The sequence below is a fragment of the Parasteatoda tepidariorum genome, chromosome 5 (assembly GCF_043381705.1).
Source record: "Parasteatoda tepidariorum isolate YZ-2023 chromosome 5, CAS_Ptep_4.0, whole genome shotgun sequence".
In the NCBI taxonomy this organism is placed as follows: domain Eukaryota; kingdom Metazoa; phylum Arthropoda; class Arachnida; order Araneae; family Theridiidae; genus Parasteatoda; species Parasteatoda tepidariorum.
Window position 1 is genome coordinate 5,573,364 of NC_092208.1, and position 27,773 is coordinate 5,601,136.

At 25.2% G+C, this 27,773-nt stretch overlaps 1 protein-coding gene across 2 annotated transcripts in view; it reads right to left on the reverse strand.

The window, feature by feature from the left end:
• Window positions 1-1,679: 1,679 nt before the first annotated feature.
• Window positions 1,680-27,773, reverse strand: part of LOC107443058 (uncharacterized) — a 60,629-nt gene continuing 34,535 nt past the window's right edge. The window contains exons 11-17 of one of the 2 annotated variants that reach the window (XM_043052191.2): window positions 24,738-24,864; window positions 11,655-11,827; window positions 9,999-10,038; window positions 8,761-8,859; window positions 5,485-5,598; window positions 3,099-4,208; window positions 1,680-2,151 (exon numbers count right to left, since the gene is read on the reverse strand). In XM_043052191.2, the coding sequence (XP_042908125.2) occupies window positions 3,986-4,208; window positions 5,485-5,598; window positions 8,761-8,859; window positions 9,999-10,038; window positions 11,655-11,827; window positions 24,738-24,864 (776 nt within the window). In that variant the 3' untranslated portion in view covers window positions 1,680-2,151; window positions 3,099-3,985. Of the gene's footprint in view, window positions 2,152-2,772; window positions 4,209-5,484; window positions 5,599-8,760; window positions 8,860-9,998; window positions 10,039-11,654; window positions 11,828-24,737; window positions 24,865-27,773 lie in introns of those variants that run through there. The other variant, XM_043052190.2, reaches the window with a different exon arrangement.

Here is a 27,773-nt window from a genome sequence, read left to right on the forward strand (position 1 = left end):
ATATATGTATATATATAAACATAGCTTGGACTGGACCAACTTACAATAAATTTCCAATTAATTTTTAATATGAAGAAATTTGCACAAGATGTGCTTACATATTTTTCAATACATATAAAATGGATTTTGAAGAGTGAATTGAATTTTAAGAAATTGAGTTAATGTCTGGAAATAAGGTGATTTAATCAGTGACAAAATAAACAATCCAAATATTCTACTCATGAAAACATTCATTCAAACAATATTGCTATGAAAAATATGCACAATGCTATGTATCAAGCTCATGAGAGCTGTCTATGTCACCTTTAAATGACATAAATTGGATCAAATTATTTAGGTTTTCAGATTAACGAGGTTGCTACTGTATATCGAATGAAAATTAAAATGCATTACATTGAGGATGTAATGCAATAAGTAAATAAATAAAATAAAGCATTTATCAAGCTTTGAACTATCAAACAAATAATGTTCAGTAGACTAGACAACAATAGGAAAATGAGAATAAATTTAAAACAGATCTTTTAGGTTAAAGCAGTAAAAATATCCCAAATTAAAAACTCATAAAAATATGAATATGAGCACTTATTTACAATAAAGGTAAAACACATTAAAAATAGAAAACTAAAAAAAAATCTAAAATTGCATGGATTAGACATATATATATATAATGTAAAGAAATAGATTTAAAAATTCTTTCTTAATAAATTGGTGGATCCAATAAAAGTTATTGAATGTTTTAGTTGATAAAATCATTAATACCACATGACATGTGCTTAAAAATGCATACACATTTGAAATGTTTCAGCAATCATAAAACACACCAGGACTAGAAAATTACATTGCCTCACATGCTTGGAATGTGCAAAAATTCCGTTCGGGTACACACTTTCATGTTGGCCATATGAATATTTAATCAGAAGCACACCAAAATAGTGATTAAGCACTCTTTGCCAAAATTTTGATATTAAATAAAAATTTAGAATACAAAGTTATCATATTATATTTTTTAGTCATAATGATTTCTACGGGTGCCCTTTGCTGTGTATAAAAAATTAGTAAATATATAAGTTTAAGTTGAAATGTGGAAACAAACACAGGGGTGTTGTCATTCTAATAACAACTCAACATCTGCTTTGCATCTTTTAATAAAATTTGAAAATGTTAGAGAAAGTTAATTTTTTTGTTTTTTTATTACAGGGTGCGTAGTCATATTTTTCAACAAAAAATAAGCACCTTTTAAGCACTCAAAAAATCTTTTTAATCACTTTTAATTCTTCTTTAGGATCTGTGCAGTAAAGAAAATTATTTTTTTCTATCGTTCAAAGTTCTTAATTTATGAGCATAAAATCAATAAAATTCAAAAATAATTTTACAAATTTCACATAATCATGATAAAATAACAAGTTTCTGATAAATATTGCAGAGAAAATTGTGAAAATCATGAATTTTTTTGTAACTGAGAGCGATAATTGACAAGGCAAAGAAAAAATCCCTTTTTAAAAGATAGAAAATTAAGCACTTTTTATAAACCCCAAAGAATGAAAAAAGCATCTTTAAGGACTTTTAAAAAGTGTAAATAAAAAATAAGCACCTTAAGCACTTTTTAAAAATGCTATGCACCCCGTATTAGTAAGTTTTTTTTTTAAATCCATTACTTAATATTACTTCTACAAAAAATATTTTATTCTTTTTTTTTTGGTTAAGTGTAAAGGATTATGATTTAATAAGTTACATTAAATGAATAGTTATATTCATTTTTCTTAAAAAATTTTATTCATAGGCATTCAATAAAAATGTCAGCTCTCGTACAACTTTCATTCAAGCATGTACCTTACAGGCTAACCTTAAAGACTCCAACTACTACAGATTCTCTGTAGTTTCAAAAAATATTTTTCCTAGTGGAAGCAAGGGGAATGTGTTTATATTTTGATAAATTAGAATTAAAAGAATTTCATCCCCCACTAAATGCAAGTAATTTAAAAAGATACCTATAAGGTAATACAAACAAATGTTTTGAATAAAAAATTTTTAAAAATCTGTTTCAAACATAGTAGTAATACAGTCGGACCTTTATTTAACAAAGTCACTAAATCTCGATAACAAGTTCGTTACATGGAAAATTTGTCAAATAGAAAATCAAATTTTAAAATACTTAANGGTGAGTAGTCATATTTTTCAACAAAAAATAAGCATCTTTTGAGCACTCAAAAAATCTTTTTAATCACTTTTAATTCTTCTTTAGGATCTGTGCAGTAAAGAAAATTATTTTTTTCTATCGTTTAAAGTTCTTAATTTATGAGCATAAAATCAATAAAATTCAAAAGCATTTTTACAAACTTCACATAATCATGATAAAATAACAAGTTTCTGATAAATAGTGCAGGGAAAATTGTGAAAATCATGAATTTTTTTTTTGTAACTGAGAGCGACAATTGACAAGGTAAAGAAAAAATCTTTTTAAAAGATAGAAAATTAAGCATTTTTTATAAACCTCGAAGAATAAAAAAAGCATCTTTAAGGACTTTTAAAAAATGTAAATAAAAAATAAGCACCTTTAAGCACTTTTTAAAAACGCTATGCATTATATGCTATGTATTACTAAGTTGTTTTTTTTAATTCATTACTTAATACTATTTCCACAAAAAATATTTTATTCTTTCTTTTGGTTAAGTGTAAAGTATTATGATTTAATAAGTTACATTCATTTTTTTTAAAAATTTTATTCATAGGCATTCAATAAAAATGTCAGTGCTCGTACAACTTTCATTCAAGCATGTACCATGCAGGCTAACCTTAAAGACTCCAACTAGTACGGTTTCTCTGTAGTTTCAAAAAATATTTTTCCTAGTGGAAGTAAGGGAATTGTTTATATTTCGATAAATTAGAATTAAAAGAATTTCATCCCCCACTAAACGGAAATAATTTAAAAAGATACCTATAAGGTCATACAAACAAATGTTTTGAAATTTTTAAAAAAAAATCTGTTTCAAACATAGTAGTAATACAGTCGGACCTTTATTTAATGAAGTCACTAAATCTCAATAATAAGTTTGTTATACGGAAAATTTGTTAAATAGAAAATCAAGAGACATAGTAACAAAAAACATAGGTACAAAATAGGTTTTAAAGTCATAAACACTAATTAAAATAGCAATTGATACATCGCTATCTTTTAAACTAGTATCTACAATTTATTTTACATATCTTAACCATAAAAGAAATCTGCATGAAAAGCAAGAATAGAGCAAAACAATATCCAGTGTTACACTATCATGTTAAATACATTTTCAACTAAAAAAAAAATTTTTTAAAAAAAGCGAAATTCCTGTATAAAATTATATTTTTATACAGGAAAAGTGAATGTAATTTTAAACAAACAATTTTCAAAGTAATTTTAAACAAACATTACTACATGCATTCTTAAGTTTAATTTTTATGGATAAAATCTGTTATTTGGTTTGATATGCAAACAAAATGGGGAAAGGAAATTAACTGCCTTCTCTAAAATAACTTTTAGAGAAAGCAGTAAAACATTACATAAAGCAGTGGCTTCAAAAATTAATTTAAGGTCATTTCCCCTCATAAAATACATTAACAAGTTTGAAATATTTTGGAAAATAGCAAAAGTGGATCTCAATGAAAAGTTCATTAAATAGAAAATTCACTTCCCTATTTGGAAGATATTTTTCAAAGAAATTTCTAAAATGTTCTTGGTTCATTAATAAAAAATTGCAAAATAGAGAAATTCACAAAATGGAAGTTCGTTAAATAGTTTGTCCGACTGTATATTTAACGCATATGCATTTGAAAAGCACAAGTCATCTAATCAGTATTTGGAAACAAAAATCTTACAAAATTTGTACTATAAAATAGAAATTTTACATTAAATAATGATTATTTCTAATGACTAGATAATAAATAATTATGAGATAGGGTGCGCTTAGTAAAAGTTTTTTTCTTTAATGACTTATTTGGCAGGAGGAATCTAACTCGATCGTGAATTATCAGCTTCAGTTTCCACCTCTTGGGATGTTGCTGCGGACATTTTAGAGTGCTTGAATGGCCCCCTGTGCAGGTCTCTCTGAGGACCTTTTGCACGACTTTCAAATTTGGAACTCAAATTGCTAGGATCAGGACCACGGAGAAGTGAAGTATTAGGACCTTTGTAATTTTTTGGATCAGGACCAGTTGTAGGAATGTATTCTTTCCTGAAATGAAGATAAAAACATAGATATTATTACTCATACAAAAAACGTTGAAAATTATTAATAAAATAAATTAATGGAATCATAATAGGCCCCCCAATAATTTTCCGAAACTTCAGAATTTATTTAAGTTCTTTCCTTTTTTAAACTCTTAAGCAGGGTGAGTAGCCAGTAATCAACAAAAAATAAGCACTTTTTAAGCCCTCAAAAAAAATAATAATAAATTTTTTTTAAGCACTACATACATTAACAAAATGCAAAATAATTTTCAAAGACTTTACATGATCATGTTCCGACAAAGAACTTTTTTCGTAATTAAATTTCCCACCATAAAGAGATTATAAGATTTTTCAGTTCAATTTCAGAGGGTGAAAAATGAAACTAAAAATTGATAATATCTTGCAAAATGCAACAGAGTTGCACATGGGAACACAAGAATCTCACCGAACTCAGGTCAGTAGACGCATATGCGGACTCGCAAGTATTCCACCAAAAATGTAAAATGATTGGCGCTTTCATACGCTATGGACAGATGGTAGGTCGAAATGGATTGTGGTTGAATGAATTTGTGGAAAACGTTGAATAGTATTATGTGAAAAGTAGGCTTTTGTATAATATGTGGCAAAAATCGACATGGTAAAGAAAAAAATCTCATTTTCGAAAAAGAAAAATTAAGCATTTTTTAAAAACACCCAGTGAAAAAAGCACCTTTAAAAAGGCTTTTAAAAAACGAAAATAAAAAATAAGCACATTTAAGTATTTTTTTAAAATGATACGCACCATGTTTTAGACGTAGTTATTAATATAAGCAATAGTAAATTATATCATCTGTTTAGCCTTATTATTTATCAAATAATCATTCGCATTGGGGCTAAAATGTATTTTTCAAGAGATTTCAGCTATTTATGATCCGATCTATTAAACTTCTTAGGCCAAGGCCCACCCTAGGTTGTCAAGCCATTGATGATGATGATGACCAGCTCATTTATAAAATAACTTTGAAATTGTTTATTTTTCACTTTAGCGAAAATTGAAACGAATTCATCGAATAACTAAGTAAAGTATGAAATTTTTCACTGATTATATACTTTAACTGACTAGTTCATGTAACACCTAGTTATTCAATTAAATAAATTAATTATACACTTTTAAGGTAACATATACATTAATGTATTAATCAATATTATTCATAAAAAATGTATCTGACACATCACTTCTAACTGGTTATTATTTCCCAAAAAGAATGCGCATTTATGCAAATATTTAAAATAGAACTTACAAAAGCAAATTTTGACAGGGTCCTTTCCTTAGAGAAGGATCAGGCCCACGTGCTCGAGTGCGATAGACAGAAACATTTTCAAAATCGTTGCGAGTACTTGTTGCTTTTGAGAATCTGAAAAAGAAAGTTATATGCCTCTCAGAATTTTCTTCATTTCACAAAATTGTATAAAAATAACTAAGGAGACATTATACAAGGATATAAAAAAAAAGCAATTCATCACACTTTAAACATAGTTTGTCATAATTAAAAACCTTTTATTCTAAGCAAACACTAAAATCAAAAGTGACAAAAGTAACCAGACATTTTGAAAATTTTCAAAGCTAATGTATATTATAGCTTCCAACATGGATAGGAAAAAATCCAGTAGATTTTACGAAATAACACAAACTTCATGATAATTGCTGCATAGTGTACTAAATATTTTAAGGGAATTTTAGGGATTTTCATAGTCATCAAAATAGAAAAACTGCATTATTTTCCAGTTATGACAGATATTGAATATTCTTGAAATGTCATATATTATGTTTACTCATAATTTCAAAAATTAATAGGTGTTTAATTCATAAAAGGTATTTAAGACATCTAAAATTAATTTAAAAAAAGAATTCAGAATAAAAATAAACTGAACATTTTAGAACAAAACGAAAAAAAAAAAGTTTTGAGCTGTATAAATGAGGTTTGCTTCATTGTGTATGAGTATTATTTATTTAAATATTTAAGCAATAATCTGTTCAAAAATTCTATTTCAATAGGGATTTTTTAAGAAACTTGCTCAATTTTAGGAAATTTTAATTAAACCAGTAGATCTGGAAAAACTGGAAAAATCCCTTAGAGTTGGCAGCTAAGGTATATTAACAAATTATTTTTTATTCTATTTTGAAAAGAATTTTCACAAATATAAATACCGTTACAAATAAGGAATAAAAACTTTACCAGAAATTTATATTTTACAAAGGTATTTTTGGTAACTAAACTTTATTCTTACACACATAATGCATATCATTTGCTTTGTAAAATTAACATTTCATAAATTGTAGTAAATAAATAATAATTGCAGTACATAAATAATAATCGTAGTAAAAATACAGTAATAAAATGTTCATTAGTTCTAAAACTTAAATTATTGCTAAGATTTTTTTTTCTATTTTTCCAACTATAGTTTTAAAGCAAAAATTACCATAAAAAATTAACATTAAAAAAAGCTTTCAAATTTTTTTAAGCTAAAATTTTCAGTTAAAAATTAAGCTTTTAAAAATGTCATATAAAACCAACACAAACAGGGTATCAATATTTTCAAAGAAATCCATAAAATTCTAAGTTCTACATCCTCTAATTCATTATAAATTGATCAAATAAAAAGTTCTTTTTAATCTGTAACATAAATAAAATGTAATTATGAAGTATAACAAAAAAAGAATAAAGAAGCAGCAAGGATTTAAAAAACCCCACTAAAATAGACAAAATAAAAATACAAAACAAGTTTGTTAAAAATAGAAAACAGTAAAAACATGTTACAACTAATAAGTACTGAAAATAAAATAAAATAAAACTCTTCTTTTTAATTTAATTATTTATTCTAATAACAGCATGCGAAGAAAATTCATAATTTTAGTTGATGTTAGTTTAAACGTTAGTATATTATTATTTTAGTTGATGCAAATTTAGATTGCCCATACATCTTAATATTTTAGCTTAAATGCTCAAAAGATTACTTTATTGACATTCTTCGAATTTCACATAACCTTTTTCTTTAGAAGCTATTTAAAAACACAAAATATTAAAATAAAGATTTTTTTGTTCATTTATTTTTAAGTATTTTGAGAAATAAATTAGTTATTTTTAACAATTTTAGAACTGGAAAAATAGTGCAAATAATTATTTATATTTTTAATCAATATTAGCTGAAGAATAAATAAGTGAAGCCTTTCATTAAAACATAATAAATCTTACATAACAAATCTAACAAAACTTACTTAACAAATCAAATAAAGAAAACACAAGTGTATAAAATAAAAGAGAGAAAAAAATCTACATTTCAGATACCAACACATTAATAAAAAAGTTTAAAAAAAATAAAAAGTTATTATAATATTACAGTCAAACCCTGATTTATCATTCCCGTTCCGACAACACAAGTATTGCTCTTATAAAGTTAATACTCGCTTGGGTCATATTAAAACAAGCAGACTCCTGCATCGATTGTCTAAAAATTCTGTTTACTGATTGTTTATTTTGTTTTGATAATAAAAACAGCAACACCTGATACTAATGATGAAAATGAGGATTTGTTAAAGATATGGAAAATAAAAATGTTGAAAACATTGTGTTTGATGGTTATGGATCAGTTGATGAAAACATTGAAACCTGTGGTGTTCTCAGTTCTAGAAATGGTTGAAGAAATGCATAGTGATACCCATGAGGAAGCCAAATGACACTACAACCGATGCCAACATTTGCAGAAGGTCTTTGAAAAAATGAGGAAGCTTTTTATACAAACGTAAATTTTCATAAAATGAAAAGCAATATTACAAATGTCGCAAATTTATAATTTGTGCTGCTGAGATGAAAAATGTGTGTTCAAATCAAAACTTCTGTACATTTTTAAAAAATTAATCAGGGTAGGAAGCCAAATATTTCAACAAAATATAAGTACCTTTTAAGTACTTTTTAAACACTCAAAAAATATTTTTAAGCACTATATACATTAATAAAATGCAAAATAATTTTCAAAGACTTTACATGATCATAATAAAAGAACTAGTTTCTGACTAAGAACTCTGCAAAGAACTTGATTATATTAGCTATTATAAAAAGATCAAGAGGCTTTTCGGTTGGATATCAGAGGATGGAAAATGAAGCCAGAAATGGAGAATATCTCGCAAAATGCAGCAGAGTTGCACATGAGAGTTCAAGAATCTCACCGAACTCAGATCAGTAAACGCACATGCGGACTCGCAAATAGTATTTCATCAAACATGTAAAATGATTGGCGCTTTCATACACCATGGACCTACAGTATGCCGAAATGGATTGTGGTTGAATGAATTGTGAAAATGTTGAATAGAACAATGTGAAAAGTTTCTTTGGCATTGTAAATAATATTGTATTAAGTACACAATTTTTTCATTTAAAACTTTTTTTACACATTGTAAATAAATTAATTTTCAAATTCATTATTTCAAAACCCATATTATTAGTTTTCCTTCACCTATTGTTGGCAATGAATGGTCGACCAAAGTTTTACTGTAATATAAGTAAATAAAAAGTACTAACTTCAGAATTTCAAAAAATTTAAATTTTGGCCTAGATTTTCTTTCAGTTGGGGTAACTGTGACAGCTTTATGGGCAGGAGATGCTGTAGATGCTTGACGGCTGGAACACATCAGAAGTAAATTAATAAAAAGGCAAAATAGTATTTTTTCAAAAGATTTTAATAAAATAATTAATATAAGTATTTAAGTTACATAGAAATGCAGATTCCTTGAAAAGTGAAAATTTTAAATACAGCGACTGACACTAATAAAAATCACTTGAATGTATAATAACTATTTTTCAAAAAGAAATACCCAAAAACAGAGTTACATATATGCGAACACTGGAGAAATAAAATAACAGAGATTTTACTAGCGACATTAAAAATTAAAACAGATTTTACTATGAGTAAAATTTTGGTACATCATTTAAGTCAAAAAGAGAAATTAAAAATTGGAAATTATATAAGCACTTTCATTTAGCAAAGTAAAAAATATGTATATAAATCCTAATTTGAAGAAGATTTTTTTAAACCAATATTTATAATTACTTAAACCAATAACACTCAACATACTGCAGTACTGGCCTTAGCACTATTTGTTTAGGAATAAGAGAAGTATTTTTGCCATCAGTGGATATTTTATTGCTAATATTTTTTTTAAAAAATCTCTTCAATAAATACAAAGAAATTTGAGAATATATGGGTAAACAGGAGATAGTCGTAAAATACAGGAGTCTTTGTTGACTTGGTATGGAATTAGGATAATATCAAAACATGCTTTGTCCTTTTAATAAATAACCGTGTGTTTCAAAGGATTAAAGTAACGAGAAATAAGAATTATCATTAAAATTTAGTGCTTTATTTTCTCTATACAAATATCATTTATACCTAAACTTTCATGACAGTAAAAATGTGAATATTTTTCTTTAATTTTAAATTTCTATTTCTCTTTTGCAGTATCTTTTGTCTTTTAAATATTAAACATACAATAAAATGTTTGGAAAAAAGCGTCATAGAATTTAAAGAATAGTTTAATGGGTGCCTAAACTTTTGTGGCACATGCATCAGAAAAAACATAACTTTATTCTATTAACTTTTAACTACTATTAAAAGATTATTATTAGTACTAGATTTTAATTATTTGCCATTTGAGTATATGTAAGTTGTAAGCTAGATTTTAATTTAGTTATTACTTGAGTATATGTAAGTTTTTAACATTAACTTTACAATACACAAGAAAGTATATAACTAAACATACCTTGGACTTTTGGATGGAGTTGCTTCCCTGGAGCCGTCACCTGCACACAAATAAAAATTTTGAAAAGTTTGTACATTTTCTTTTTAGTTAATTCAAATTAGTGCCTTTAAATTTGCTGCCTTACAAACCTAAATATTGACTTTCATACAAATTTTTACAAGTATGATAGGCAACTCAATCTAAAGTATATACACTCTTAGCATATAAAGTATTTTCATTGAATTAGCATAGCTAATTCAATGAAAATAAATTTCATCTAAATCCATCTGCATTAGAACACATATTGAAAAATCAGAATGAAAGATTTTTTTTTTCATTTTTAAATAAATAACATTTATTATTTCACCTTAAAAATTGAAGTTAACTAAAAAATGTATTTAATATTTATCAATCAGAAAAATTTAGTTCCATTTTACTAATACTTTTCATACATTTTATTAAGTGATATCGAAACAAAAAAGTTTTTAAATTTCATTTAATTAGTTTTTTAATTTCAGCTACGTTAATATCTTTTTTAAAATTTAAATTTTGATAAATCACAAAATGAAAGTAATGTTGCTGAGATATAACATGAATAGTTAAAAAATTTCATTTCAGTAATGAGAGGTTTGCCGAAGAAAAATATATTTAAATACATTTTCAGTAAAAAAATCAGCAAATAAATATAAATTTTACGTCTATGATAAAAGAACATATTTTATGTTTATGGTAGAGAAACATATTTTATGTATATGATAAATGTTGCTTGATGTAACAATTTTATGATTGTTTTTATTTGAGAATTTCATTTTCCAAAAATATGAATAAATATATTTACTTTTAATAAATTTGAAGCAAAAAAAGAAAAAAGTTAAAATCTTTGAAATTGCTATTATATAGTGTACAACATAAATGGAATATTCCATTCTTCATTAACAACAATATAAACCTTTTGAAACTAATAACTTACAGATCTTCTTTCAATCTTAATCAACCATAAAAATCAAAGTTTGGTTTGGCTATGTTGCACACAGTTTGAAAATTGTACGGTAGAAACACATAAATTGTTTACACATAATTTGTTGTATCAATAAAACTTATTTTAATAACTCATTTCAAAGTAATAAAACTATGACAAAAGTCTTGAAAGTTGGCAAATATTGACAACAGATGCCTCACACACAGGGTTCCCACACAAATTCAGAAGAAAAAAATTCTCTGACTTTTCCAGGTATACCAGGTAAATTTCAATGAAAACCGAAAGCATATTTTTATCAGAAAACTTAGATTCTTTTAATTGTAATGCCAAATATCAGATTTTCTGTGTAAAAAGATATCATTAAATGAGGAAGGGAACATTTCAGTTTGAATAAAATGTGAAATTCTTACAACAAATAATTATAATAGATGTTAGAATTATTTAACTCGAATCTCAATAACTGATTACTGTTAATGACAATCTTAAGACTGGTCATTTTTCCAGGTTTGATATAGGAATATTCCAGGTTTTTTGCGAAAAAATTGCAACTTTGGCTGACTATTCCCTAGATTTTGGAGTCAAAATAAAATTCCCGGACAATTCCAGTTTCTCCCTGAACCGTGGGAATCCCACACACAATGACAAAAAATGTTTTGAAAAAGAAATGCTCTTGATTAGGAAATGGAATGGCGTGTTACCTCTCCAGGAATGCCTCTCTAAGCTTGAGTGGCGTGGGGATCCAGAAGTTGCATCACTGTCCTGAGAGGTGTGTCTACTTCGGGGAGGGGGCACAGGAGGGGAGTCTCGAAGATTCGATTCCATTTGGGCAGCTATACTACCAGGGTCAAGCAGAGGAACTGGTGGACGAGCTCTAATTTGAAAAAGAAAAAGGTTGAATTGATATGCCAAAAATAAATAAATTCTGAAACAAAATATAATTAATTAGTAATTTACAATTTACAAGCAAAGTATTTAATTGAGCTGAAAGAAATTTATAGTTAAACAAGGGGACATGAACAAATAATTGATGAAAATGCAATATTTTGTTTTTTTATAAAAAAAAAAAAGAGAAAGAAAATACAAGAAAATTCTTAATTATCAAAGATCTTAATTTAACAGCCTATTATAAAAACATTAATGCAGAGCTGCCAACATGGACAGGAAAAAATCCAGTAGATTTTATGAAATAATATAAATTTCATAATAATTGTTGAATAATATGCTAAATATTTTACATGTAGGGAATTTTAAGGATTTTCAATGTCATCAAAATAGAAAAACTGCACTATTTTCCTGTTATGATTGACATTAAACATACCTGAAATGTATTACGTTTACTCATAATTTTGAATATCAATAGCCATTTAATTTATCAAAGACAATTCAAAAAAATGTTTTAATTAATTTAAAAACAGAGTTCGGAATAAAAATAAATTGAACATTTTAGAACAAAAAAAGTTCTAAATTGATTTCGATAAATGAATCTCGCTTCATTACATATTAGTAATACTTATTTAAACATTCAAGTAAGCAGGCAATAATGTACAAAAATTCGATTTCAATAGGGATTTCTTTTAGGAAATTTACTCAATTTTAGAGAATTTTCAAAAATGTACAAAAAACACAAGAATTTTAATTAAACCAGTAGACCAAGAGAAACTGGCAAAATCAAGTAGTCTACTGGAAAATTTAATAGAATTGGCAGCTACGTTAATGGAATTACCAAATTAAAAATCAAACAAACTTTTAATATTTTTTTTTATAAACTGAACAAAATGCTCTAAAATAATTAAAATATGATTTTAAAAACATTTTCTATTAGTAAATATAAAATATTTTAATTAATGGAAATCTAATTACAGACATCTTTTCTCACTAATTTACAATTTACAAGCAAAATATTTAATTGAGTTAATTGAAATTTACAGTTAAACAAGGGGACATGAACAAATAGTCGAAAAAATGCAATATTTTGTTTTAAAAAAAATTTTAAAAAAGAGATATGAAATACAAGAAAATTCTTAATTATCAAAAATCTTAATTTAACAACCTACTATAACCAAATTGAAATCAAATAGCCTACCAAATTGGAATTACCAGATTGAAATCAAACAAACTTTTACCATTTTTTTTATAAACTGAACAAAATACTCTAGAATAATTCAAATATGATTTTAAAAACATGTACTATGAATAAATATTAAATATTTTTATTCATGGAAATCTAATTTGAGATACCTTTTCTCAGGCATTATATTTTGAAATTTAATAATTAGATATTTTATTGCATAAAAAAATATCAAAACTACAGTCAGTGAAAAATTTAAAGTAATCAAAATGAAGAGCTACACAATTGCTTGAAAATTCATTTACTCAAGAATATAAAATACAAATTTTAATATTTTTGTGCAACAGATTGTAATAAAAATGTCTTCTTACAGTTATCAACTACCCCATTATAGTGTTATTTAATTAAAAATTATTAAGTCCATCACTTTAATTTAAAGTCCAGATGACATGTTTCATGTCATAGTCAACAAAAAGAACTATCATTTGAACAATAAGCAAAACATTATGTCTAATAAATGGCAACTGATTGTTGACATTGGTTGCATAGCAACAGCTGTGTGTTTCATTAATGCTATTTCTTTCTAGACCTTTGATGCTTGAGTATACATTGAGATTTATTTTTATTAAAATATTGTAAAGGATTTAGAGAAATTTTTTGTATTTTGTACCTTGAATTTCGTTATCTTTTTTAATGGTATCTCAATTTCATTTAGTTTTTCATTGTTTTAATATATATGAGTTTTTTATTTTCTAATTTTTGATGGAGAATATTTTCTGAATATATTTGTTCAACATTTATTTTGAATCAAATATGAATATGGTTAATGATTTTTATTTAAATAAATATATATTTAATAATTCCCTAGAATAAAGTAAGGAACAATTACTGTGCTAAGTGCTTCTTTTAATCAATAATTGTTATAACATAAAAATTATTACTATTTGAAATTAATACTATTTTCATTCATTCGAAACAAAAACAAATTATTAATTAAGAATTTAATTTATCAAGAATGCAGTTACAAAAATAATTTATTAAAATATTAACATTTTAATTAACTGTAAACTTTTAGCAAAGTTACTTATATTATAACATTAAAAAATAAAATATACACAATATTTAAAATAATAAATAATTTGTAATATTTTAGCGAAAATTGTAGCGGTATCAAACAATAAAACTTCAAACCAAAAATAATAATTGCTTTTAAATGGCTAAAAAGTGTAACAGAGAAAGAAAAAAAGGAATAAAACAAACTGCCAATTAGTGTTCATGAAAATTCTTATTTACCACCAAGTACTAATAGTAAAACAAAGAAACAGCAAAATAAACTAAATTTCCTTCCCTAAAAAAAATGGTATCACTTACGGGTATGGGTAAAAAACATTAAAAAAAACTATTAAAGAATTTAAATATGATGAAAAAAAGTAATTTACATTATTATTATTGAAAATTAAAAAATGCAAAGTTCATAATATAATAATAAAATTACCAAAAAATTAACCTGAAATTGATTAAAAATAAATAAATAAAATAAAATAAACCAAAGTATACCTCAAATGTCTGATTTTTTGTTATTACAAAATTAAAAATAAAAATTAGAAAACAAGAAAAATTTTAAAATTTATTAACAATTAACCAATGATTACATTACAGATCTGTTTCCAATTATAATCCTCCTTTACTTAACTGGCACAAAAAAAATCATAAGTTAATCTGTCCCCAATTTTATATGTCTCTAAATATTGAACATATTGTTTTGATCTATTTTTTTAAACAACGCTACGATCATAGTTGTTATGATTTAGAATCTTTCCAGCATGCTAATTACAACTAACAAAGGATTAAACCATCAAGTAGCAAATATTTTTGAGATGGATATAAAACAAGTTTAAAAAAATCTATCTGAAACTTAAGTTGGGCTATTTTCTAATTTTCATATTAATTATTATTTTTTTTTGGTAACCTTAACAAATTGAATGTCACTATATAAGTAGAATAAGTTAAAATTAAAAATTGTCATATATTTTCTTGTGAAAAATAAGGAATTGTTTCTAAATTTTAAAAAGTGAATATTCACAATTCATAACAAAAGTATTAAACATAACATTGTTCTTAATAAATCAGAACTTGAAAGTCTATCTGAAACTTAAGTTGCACTATTTTTTAATTTTATTATTAAATTAGAAGAAATTGAATGTCAAAGTATAAGTTGAATAGGTTAAAACTAAAATTGGTCATAATGTTTTTCGTGAAAAATAAGGGATTGTTTTTAAATTTTAAAAAGTGAATATTCACAAATGCATAACGAAAGTATTAAAAATCAAGTAATCAGTATCTGGCCATACTGATCAAATTACAATCCTAATGAGATAATAATTAATGGTCTTACCCATAATTAGTAATTTAATGGTCTTACCCATCTTGAGTAGTTTATTGGTTTTACCCGTAATGAGTAATTTAATGGTCTTACCCATCTTGAGGAGTCATGGCAGAAAGAAACTGTTTGGCACGATCTTCATTATAGTTACTACTGTCTAAAGCCATATTCACTAATGTTCTAGATACAGCAGGGAATTGCTCTTGCAGTCGACCAACCACTGTTGAAATTAAAAAAAACACAAATAAGATACATTTTATCCATATATGTCATAAAAGTGTCTCTGAAATGACTGCCCTTAACATATAAAGGGTATCTGATACATTTTAGATTGACTTTCCGTGACTAATTCCAAGAATTTTTCAAGACTTACCAAAGTTACTATTTTCTCCGACAAAAACACAATATTAAATACATAACATTAATTTAAATGATAGGTATAACCAAAACTGTTATATTCTGCATCCTCATACTTATAGATTTTAAACTTAAAAAACAGAGTAGAAAAAGAATTGAAGCAATAAAATAGCAGACTAAAATATAAAAACAAATAACTAAATACAGTCAGACATATGTAGTTATTTAAACCTGTTTTTATTTCTGATTCAAAGTAAGTGTAATATAAAAATCCTAAACTAGAATTCTAAATTAATTAGATAAAAATAAAAAAAATTATAAATAGATAAAAAAAATTCAGAAAACACAGTAGTTTAAAAGATAATTCGCTCTAGGAATGATGTTCTTTCTTCCATTTTCTGAGAGAACACCATAGTTTTTAAAGAACATGATATAAACAATTTATATTTTAATAAAATATGACTGTGAGTGGGGATTTTGTTATAAATTCAGACAGGGTGCGTAGCCAAATTATTCAACAAAAAATAAGCACTTTTTAAGCACTCAAGTAATATTTTTAAGTACTTTAAAAAAATATCATAATTAGGCAGGGTGGGAAAGTTTTTGACAATTGACGTTTTTATCTGGTTTTAACCGTCATGTCAAAAAAAAACCTTTTGGCATTGTTTTTTGACAATTGTCAAAATTTTTGAACGTCGTTTTCATACCTTACGGACTGGCGATGCACCGATATTGATTGGGGTTGAATTAATTGTGACAACGTTGAATAAAACAATATGAACAGTGTCTATCTGCATAATTCGTAGCTTAAATTAACCTAGTAAAGGAAAAATCTCAATTTGGAAAAGGGAAAATGAAGCACTTTTAAAAAAAACGAAAATCAAAAATAAGCATCTTTAAGCACTTTTTAAAAAGGCTAAGCACCCTGTCAGATTTTTTGAACACTGTGAAATCATGAGGGGGAGGGTAAATTCCATTTTAAAATTTTGATTTCTCAGCAACTTAATTTCATGACTTTCCATGAATTTTTTTTAAATAGTTAAAATCATGACATTTCATAACAAATTTTTTTTCAATACTGAAATCCATGACTTCCAATGATTTTTCCTGACTTTCCAGGTGCGCAGATACCCTGCAAATACTTCAGGGGTCTTTTTGTTTTAGTTATTTTTTCTTTTTAAAACTACCATGGAAAAAATTCTGAATTTTATTTTCCAAACACTCAGGAAAACAACCTTGACATACAACACGAGATTATCGATGAAATGATCGTTAATAGCAATGAAAATCAACACATAAAAATATCTCATACAGATGGACTAAAAGCTATCAAAAACACTTTTGAATATTTAGAACAAAAAAAGACAACACCAGCCTTTCTGTTATACCTAGTAAAATGGCAAAACATTGCTGCAGAAAAGCGCCTAAGTAATGTAAAGCAAAAAACGATTAAGAACTTTAAGTAAAAACTCTTAAATTCTCTTAAAGTATTCTCTTTAAGTATTTTTAAGCAAGCTTTTTAATTATAATATGAATGCATGTGGTGTACTCGTATAAATTTTTTATTTGTTAAATATATTACATTTATACCTACTCTTTCCTTTTTTATACTCATCGCTTTAACCAAGTTTTTCGGTTATTCAAGTTAGACGTGGTCTCGGATAACCGGGACTCAACTGTATTTTTAAATTTCGTGTCAAAAATGAAGATTAAATAATCTACATAATAGGAGTAGCAAATTAATATTATACAAGAAAAAAAGGAAAACACTATTGAAATCATCACTTTTGAAAGAGGTGGGTGCACAAACATCAAAACCTGTTTGATTGCATGAGAAAACATGGAAGGAAAGATGATAGTTAGAAATACTTCTTAATTGCAAAGAGTATTTTAGTAGGTTTGGAAATTTTGTACTTCTACTTTTTTTAACAATGATTTATCAGATTTCAATGGTATTTTTGTTTTCTTATCCTTGCTTAAATAATAATTTGTGACCTTAAATGTCAATATTTATTAATAATAAATTATAAAAATAAAAAATGAACAACAATAAAAACAATGACAATCAGTTCTAATAAAAAAAGTATAACATATAAGATATTATGTAACAACCGCAAATGTTTATGATATTTTTCTTATTTAATTCCTAAAAAAGATTTAGAAAAGAAGATATATTAAAGGCAATTATTGACGAATATCTTATATACCTTGCAACACACGAGTGATAAAAAAAGTTTAGAAATTTAGAGTTGATTAAAACTTTTTTAGACATTATAATTATGACAAATAATTAAAATTGATTGAAAATAATTGAAACTGATTGATGAAGATAATTACAATTGATGAAGATAATTAAAATTGATGAAGATAATTAAAATTGATAAAGATAATTAAAATGGATAAATTTGGCCTTTTTTCACAGTGTTTGAAACTACATGTCCATTGAAAACTGCAAAACTAAAAATTAAAAAAAAAGATTCAGAGTAAAGAACTCATGACAGAATTATGTGGTTTCTATAGAGAAGCACTAAGGATACAGCAATGATTTTTGTGCTTAAAATTTAAATAAGTTTCTATTGATTTACGCTAGATGATACCCAACTAGAATGCTTTGAAAATTGACAACTAAAAATAAATTTTATTACTTTTTTAGGAATACCAAACATATAATTTTTAAAATGAAGTAGACAATATTAATTAGGGTCATTCCATGTCAAATCATACAGGATTTTACAAAAATGGCACCCACCATCTCAGATTGTGATGAAAATTTGTACACTTATTGAATTTTTTGTGCTGATTTCAAAAATATAAATTATATTTAAATTGGTTAAGGGGTTTAAAAGTTATAAGCATTTATATTTTTGCCAAAATGGCACATTTGTCGCCATGATTGTAACTCACCTTATATTTGTCATAGAGCAATAATTTTTTTTAACTTTGTTTAGAATAAATATTTTTTTTTAATTTTGTTTAGAATAAATAATTTTTTAAATTTTGTTTAGAATAAAGTAATCTGTCATTTAAGCACTTTTTTTTTGCAGTTTTTTGATCAACGGAGTTGAGTAACTTCAGGAGATAATTTCTGGCAACTCGCCTCCTTCAATTTCAAAAATATTTTATTGAAAGATAGTTGAAAGTGCAAACTAACATCTGATATAAAAATTTTGATGGGCGGTTCACTCACTTTAAAAAAAAAAAAAATCTTTTTCTTATGAATTATTATGCATTAAAAGTACTGGTAGTTTGATGATTTATAGTCCTTAATTGTAACTAGAGTATAATAAAATGACTTAAAAAAATGAGAATGGTAGAAAAATATGTAAAATAAAGTAATCATTTATTATATTATTTTTTCCCCTTGTTTCTTTGAGCCCTCCCCCCTCCACTTAAAAAAGAAAAGAAGAACTGGAAAAATTTGAGAATGAACAAGACATGTAATTGAAGATCAAATTATGAATATTTATAGTTGATTTTATCCTTTAATTTTTCGGAATGATTGTTATAGCAATGAGATACTCCTAAAAAATTTCATTTTAAACACTGATAAAGTTCAAACTATTTATTTTAATTATATTGAAATGAAATGACTTTATATCACCAACTATCTGATAATTTGTATGCTTTTATTTCATCACTAACACCTGCAGACCTTTTTTATTCAGTAAGACTTTTATTATAATTATATACATCCAATTTTTTTAAAAAAAACTTCTGAATTAAAAAAAAATACTGAAAACTATTGACACATCAGGGTTTCCACTGTATTTGAGAAACCTTGAATTCTTATTTGCAGATCGGAATTCATATAAAATGTTCTACGAATTGCGGTTTAACTGAAAGTGATTAATGAATCACATATCGAATATTACTTTAAATTGATTTGCAAATTACTCATCAGAATTCATATTAAGGGATTTTAAAAATCACACATCATAATTCACATTAAGTGATTTATCAATCACACATCATAATTCACATTAAGTGATTTATCAATCACACATCATGATATCAATTAAAGTTATTTCCAAATCATATAATGCATTAAAGTAATTTCAGAATCATGCCTCACAATTCCCATTCTAGTTATTTACAAATCACGCATTGCGATTCACAAAAGAGAGATTTAAGAATCACACATAGCTGTTCAATATTAAGCACCTTTCAAATCACAAATTGCAATTTGCATCATAATGATCACTATTCACATGAAAACAATTAGCTAATAATCCAACAGAATTCACATTAAAGTGATTTATGTATCTCACATTGTGGTTCATGTCTTGTTAGTTTGTGTGTTTTGTATCATTTGCTATTCATATGATTCCGGTTTAAGAAACATACACCCCAATTCAATTTAAATTTACAAATTACACATTGTGATACGTGATTTACGCAATCTTCGAGAGTTACTTCACCTTTCTTATAATTTTGATTTACATATAGTATATCTAGATTTGTATAAATGCGATGTAAAAATTACGCTTAGTAAAAATTATGCATTTAAAGAGTCTTAAAAATCACGCTTCGCATTTTATGGACATATTTTAAAGAAAATAAAGCTCGGTAAGTCTCAGTTATCTGTGAAATGTTGTTCTACAATAGATTTTATTATGTTCAAAATACATGACTGATATTCTGAAGTAACAAAATAGAAAATTTGATATTAAAATTGAAACAGATATATTTTGATAATTTATCTATGTTATAGATAATTATAGATTCTATAATACACTTCCTGTAATCTAAAATTTGATCTAACATATTAAAAATAAGTATTTATATTTTAATAACCATGCAATTACACAAGCTTTATGAATTATTTACTATGCTTGTTTAATGTAATATGCATTATACAATACATTCATTCAGTTTCATTAATTCTAATTCACTTCATTATTAAATTTTTCATGAAAAGTTTCACTGATGCTAGTTTTTAAATGTTGGCTAGTATCCTATGTTAATTGGAGTTCTTTTTTTCTTTTTTTTTTTGTCAAATGGAATTTTCTAAGGGATTTGGAACGGCAATGTAATTATCAACCATTTGTATTATTAGCAGGTAAATTTAATAAATAATTTTGTTGTTGTTGTCAAATAACCATTGTGATTTAAAAATATAAATTTCTGCTGCTACGTAATTGTAAAATCTGGTTGACAAGTACTTTAGCATATAACAATAATACTGAATAGGCCCTTGAAAAGTCCTTGAATGTTTTTAAAAAAATTGAGTGGGAAAACTGCACATTTCATCCCTACCTTCCCAAAAAAGAAATTTGACCAATCAGAATTGAGTGTCATGTAAAATTCATTTTCTTTCAAATCAATAAAATTGTATTTCCATTCATTTAGAAGAGAAAAGAAATAAATAAGTTTTCAAAAGTTTTAAATGTATCAATTTGATATTTAAAAAAGTTTTATTACGAAAACCCAAGTATTATGTAGTATTGGATGAACTTTGAAAGTTTTTAAGTGCAGTTTTAACTCACAGAAGATTTTAGAACTTTCTTCTGAGAATGTAGAACTTATTTCATTAAGGAGCAATTTAGATTTTAAGGAAAGTTCAACTATATGCCTCATACATAAGGAGTATCTCTTGTATCAATTTGAAATACTATATATATATATAAAAAAATTGTGACTCATTTAATTCTCTTTTCAATAAGACCAAGAAAGTCTCCCTTCATTTCATACGTGTAGATCAGGCTAAAACATACAGAGCTAAATTACAAATTTCAGCAATCCCTGACCAGAAATTGTGCGCCTGATGCAGAAATTGTGTTTATCTTGTTCTTTCTCAAATTTTTCCCATTCTTCTTTTCTTTTTTAANAATGAAAATCTAATTACAGATATCTTTTCTCACTAATTTAGAATTTACAAGCAAAATATTTAATTGAGTTAAAGGAAATTTACAGTTAAACAAGGGGGCATGAACAAATAGTCAAAAAAATGCAATATTTTGTTTTAAAAAAAATCAAAAAAAGAGATACGAAATACAAGAAAATTCTTAAGTATCAAAAATCTTAATTTAACAACCTACTATAACCCAATTGAAATCAAATTGGAATTACCAAATTGAAATCAAACAAACTTTTACCATTTTTTTTTATAAACTGAACAAAATGCTCTAAAATAATTAAAATATGATTTTAAAAACATTTTCTATTAATAAATATTAAATATTTTAATTAATGGAAATCTAATAACAGATATCTTTTCTCACTAATTTACAATTTACAAGCAAAATATTTAATTTAGTTAATTGAAATTTACAGTTAAACAAGGGGACATGAACAAATAGTTGAAAAAATGCAATATTTTGTTTTTTTTTTTAAAAAAAAAAAGAGATACGAAATACAAGAAAATTCTTAAATATCAAAAATCTTAATTTAACAACCTACTATAACCCAATTGAAATCAAATAGCCTACCAAATTGGAATTACCAAATTGAAATCAAACAAACATTTACCATTTTTTTTTTTTTATAAACTGAACAAAATGCTCTAGAATAATTCAAATATGATTTTAAAAACATGTACTATGAATAAATATTAAATATTTTTATTCATGGAAATCTAATTTGAGATACCTTTTCTCAGGCATTATATTTTGAAATTTTATAATTAGATATTTTATTGCATAAAAAAATATCAAAACTACAGTCAGTGAAAAATTTAAAGTAATCTAAATGAAGAGCTACTCAACTGCTTGAAAATTCATTTACTCAAGAATATAAAATACAAATTTTAATATTTTTGTGCAACAGATTGTAATAAAAATGTCTTCTTACAGTTATCAACTACCCCATTATAGTGTTATTTAATTAAAAATTATTAAGTCCATCACTTTAATTTAAAGTCCAGATGACATGTTTCATGTCATAGTCAACAAAAAGAACTATCATTTGAACAATAAGCAAAACATTATGTCTAATAAATGGCAACTGATTGTTGACATTGGTTGCATAGCAACAGCTGTGTGTTTCATTAATGCTATTTCTCTCTAGACATTTGATGCTTGAGTATACATTGAGATTTATTTTTATTCAAATATTATAAAGGTTTTAGGGATATTTTTTGTATTTACCTTGAATTTTGTTATCTTTGTTAATGGTATCTCAATTTCATTTAGTTTTTAATTGTTTCATGTATATGAATTTTTATTTTCTAATTTTTGAGGGAGAATATTTTCTTAATATATTTATTCAACATTTATTTTGATTCAAATATGAATATGGTTAATGATTTTTATTTAAATAAATATATATTTAATAACACCCAAGAATAAAGTAAGGAACAATTACTGTGCTAAGTGCTTTTTTTAATCAATAATTGTTATAACATAAAAATTATTACTATTGGAAATTAATATTTTCATTCATTTGAAACAAAAACAAATAAAAATTATTAATTAAGAAATGAATTTATCAAGAATGCAGTTACAAAAATAATTTATTAAAAATTTAATATTTTAATTAACTGTAAACTTTTAGCAAAGTTATTTATATTATAACATTAAAAAATAAAATATACACAATATTTAAAATTGTAAATAATTTGTAATATTTTAGTGAAAATTGTAGCGGCATCAAACAATGAAACTTCAAACCAAAAATAATAATTGCTTTTAAATGGCTAAAAAGTGTAAAAGAGAAAGAAAAAAAGGAATAAAACAAACTGCTAATTAGTGTTCATGAAAATTCTTATTTACCACAAAGTATTAATAGTAAAACAAAGAAACAGCAAAATAAACTAAATTTCCCTCCCTTAAAAACAATGGCATCACTTATGGGTATGGGTTAAAAACATTTAAAAAAAACTATTAAAGAATTTAAATATGTTGAAAAAAAGTAATTTACATTATTATTATTGATATATATTTATATTATTATTACGAAAAAATAAAATTAAAAATGCGAAGTTCATAATATAATAATGAAATTACCAAAAAATTAACTGAAATTGACTAAAAATAAATAAATAAATAAAATAAACCAAAGTATACTTCAAATGTCTGATTTTTGTTATTACAAAATAAGAAGATTTAAAAAAAATTAGAAAACAAGAAAATTTTTTAAATTTATGAAGAATGAACCAATGATTACATTACAGATCTGTTTCTAATTATAATCCTCCTTTACTTAACTGGCACACAAAAAAAATCATAAGTTAATCTGTCCCCAATTCTATATGTCTCTAAATATTGTGCATATTGTTTTGAAATTACTATTTTTTTAGACAACATAGAACTGAAGAATAACACTTTGTTTAGGAAATAGTCGATAAGATCAGAGTTGCTATGATTTAGAATCTTTTCAACATGCTAATTACAACTAACAAAGAATTAAACCATCAAGCTGCAAATATTTTTGAGATGGATATAAAACAAGTCTAAAAAAATCTATCTGAAACTTAAGCTGGGCTATTTTCTAATTTTCATATTAAATTTTTTTGTTGGTAACTTTAACAAATTGAATGTCAATATATAAGTAGAATAAGTTAAAATTAAAAATGGTTAGATATTTTTTTGTGAAAAATAAGGAGTTGTTTCTAAATTTTAAAAAGTGAATATTCACAATACATAACAAAAGTATTAAACATAAAGTTGTTCTTAATAAATCAGAACTTGAAAGTCTATCTGAAACTTAAGTTGCGCTATTTTCTAATTTTATTATTAACTTTTTTGTAACCTGATGAAATTGAATGTCAAAGTATAAGTTGAATAGGTTAAAACTAAAATTGGTCATAATTTATTTTTGGTAAAAAATAAGGAGTTTCAAAATTTTAAGAAGTGAATATTCACAAATGCATAACGAAAGTATTAAAAATCAAGTAGTCATTATCTGGCCATACTGATCAAATAACAATCCTAATGAGATAATTAATGGTCTTACCCATAATGAGTAATTTAATGGTCTTACCCATTTTCAGTAATTTATTGGTTTTACCCGTAATGAGTAATTTAATGGCCTTACCCATCTTGAGGAGTCATGGCAGAAAGAAACTGTTTGGCACGATCTTCATTATAGTTACTACTGTCTAAAGCCATATTCACTAATGTTCTAGATACAGCAGGGAATTGCTCTTGCAGTCGACCAACCACTGTTGAAATCAAAACACACACAAATAAGATACATTTTATCCATATATGTCATAAAAGTGTCTCTGAAGTGACTGCCCTTAACATATAAAGGGTATCTGCTACATTTTAGATTGACTTTCCATGACTAATTCCAAGAATTTTTCAAGACTTACCAAAGTTACTATTTTCTCCAATAAAAACACAATAATAAATTTAAAAAAGCATTATAATAACATTAATTGTAATGATAGGTATAACCAAAACTGTTATACTCTGCATCCTCATATTTATAGATCTTAAACTTAAAAAACAGTAAAGAAAGAATTAAAGCAATAAAATAGCTGAATAAAATACAAAAGCAAATAACTAAATACAATCAGATATATGTAGTCATTTAAACCTGTTTTATTTCTTATTCAAAGTAAGTGTATTATAAAAAACCTAAACTAGAATTTTAAATTGATAAAATAAAAAAGTAAAAAATAGATAAAAATATTCAGAAATCATGAAAATTTAAAAGATAATTCGCTTTAGAAATGAAGTTCTTTCCTTCCTTTTTTGAAAGAATACTATAATTTTTAAAGAACATAATAAAAATATTTTATATTTTAATAAAATATGACTGTGAGTGGGGATTTTGTTATAAATTCAGATATTCGGAACAATGTGAAATCGAGAGAGGGGGAAACTCCATATTAAAAATTTGACTTCTCAGCATCCTAAATTCATGACTTTCCATGGATTTTTTTTAAATAGTTAAAATCATGACATTTCATAACAAATTTTGTTCAATACCGAAATCCATGACTTTCCATGATTTTTCCAGACTTTCCAGGTGCGCAGATACCCTGCAAATACTTCAAGGATTTTTTTGTTTTAGTTATTTTTTCTTTTTAAAACTACCATGGAAAAAAATTCTAAATTTTATTTTCCAAACACTCAGGAAAACAACCTGCCAGACAACACGAGATTACCAATGAAATGATCGTTAATAGCAATGAAAATCAACATATAAAAATATCTCATACAGATGGACTAAAAGCTATCAAAAGCGCTTTTGAATATATAGAACAACAAGAAAACCAGCCTTCCTGTTATACCTAATAAAATGGCAAAACATTGCTGCAGAAAAGCGCCTAAGTAATGTAAAGCAAAAAACGATTAAGGACTTTAAGTAAAAACTCTTAAATTATCTTAAAGTATTTTTAAGTAAGCTTTTTAATTATAATATGAATGTATGTGGTGTACTCGTATAAATTTTTTATTTGTTAAATATATTACATTTATACCTACTCTTTCCTTTTTTATACTCTTCGCTTTAACAAAGTTTTTCGGTTATTCAAGTTAGTCGTGGTCTCGGAAAACCGGGACTCAACTGTATTTTTAAATTTCGTGTCAAAAATGAAGATTAAATAATCTACATAATAGGAGTAGCAAATTAATATTTAAGCAAGAAAAAAAGGAAAACACTATTGAAATCATCACTTTTGAGAGAGGTGGGTGCACAAACATCAAAACCAGTTTGATTGCATGAGAAAACATGGAAGGAAAGATGATAGTTAGAAACAATTCTTAATTTCATAGAGTATTTTAATAGGTTTTGATATTTTGTACTCCTACTTTTCTTAGCAATGATTTATCAGACTTCAATGGTATTTTAGTTTTCTTATACTCGCTTAAATATTAATTTGTGACCTTAAATGTCAATATTTATTAATATTATATTATAAAAAAAAAATGAATAACAATAAAAACAATGACAATCAGTTCTAATAAAAAATGCATAACATATATGATATTATGTAGCAACCGGAGAAGTTTATATTTTTCTTATTTAATTCCTGAAAAAAAGATTTAAAAAAAAAAGATATATTAAAGAATACCTTATATACCATGCAACACAAGTGTGATAAAAAAAGTTTAGAAATTTAAAGTTGATTAAAACTTTTTTAGATATTATGATTGTGACAAATAATTAAAATTGATTGAAAATAATTGAAATTGATTGATGAAGATAATTAAAATGGATAAATTTGGCCTTTTTTCACTGTGTCTGAAACTACGTGTCCATTGAAAACTGCAAAATTAAAAATTTAAAAAAAAGATTCAGAGTAAAGAATTTATGACAGAATTATGTGGTTTCTATAGAGAAGTACTAAGAATACAGCAATGATTTTTGTGCTTAAAATTTAAATAAGTTTCTATTGATTTACACTAGATGATACCCAACTAGAATGCTTTGAAAATTGGCAAGTAAAAATAAATGTTATTACTTTTTTAGGAATGCCAAACATAAAATTTTTAAAATGAAGTAGACAATATTAATTAACAATAAAAACAATATTAACCTAAGTCTGATGAATTAATTAAAAAAGGAGTTACAGCAGTTATTTATTAAAAAGTTTCAAAACTGTAAAAAAAAAAAAAAAAAAAAAACTTAAAAGCTAATATTTTCATAAAAAAAACTTAAAAGCAAATATTTTCTTAAAAAAACTTAACAAGACTTTACACTTCACCCCCCCAAAAAAAATCATTTCAAATTAACTAGAATTTAGATATACATAGTTTTAAAACAAAAATTACAGTTAATTATTTATTTATTATTTTTCTTTGTAATAGCACTATACCTGCCAACATTGGAGAAATAAAATAACAGAGATTTTACTTAAGACATTTTTTAGGCTTCGAGTAAAGTTTTGATACATCAAGCACAAACATGTAAGCCAAAAAGAGAAATTCAAATTTGGAAATAATATAAGCATTTACATTTGGCAAAGTAAAAAATATGTATATAAATCTTAATCAAAAGATTTTTTTAAACCAATATTTTTAATTACTTAAACTATTTTATAACTGTTGTTACACAGCAGACCCAATTTCAGGTTTACGGCTACTTTGTATAATTTTTACTTCGCTAAACGTAAGTGCT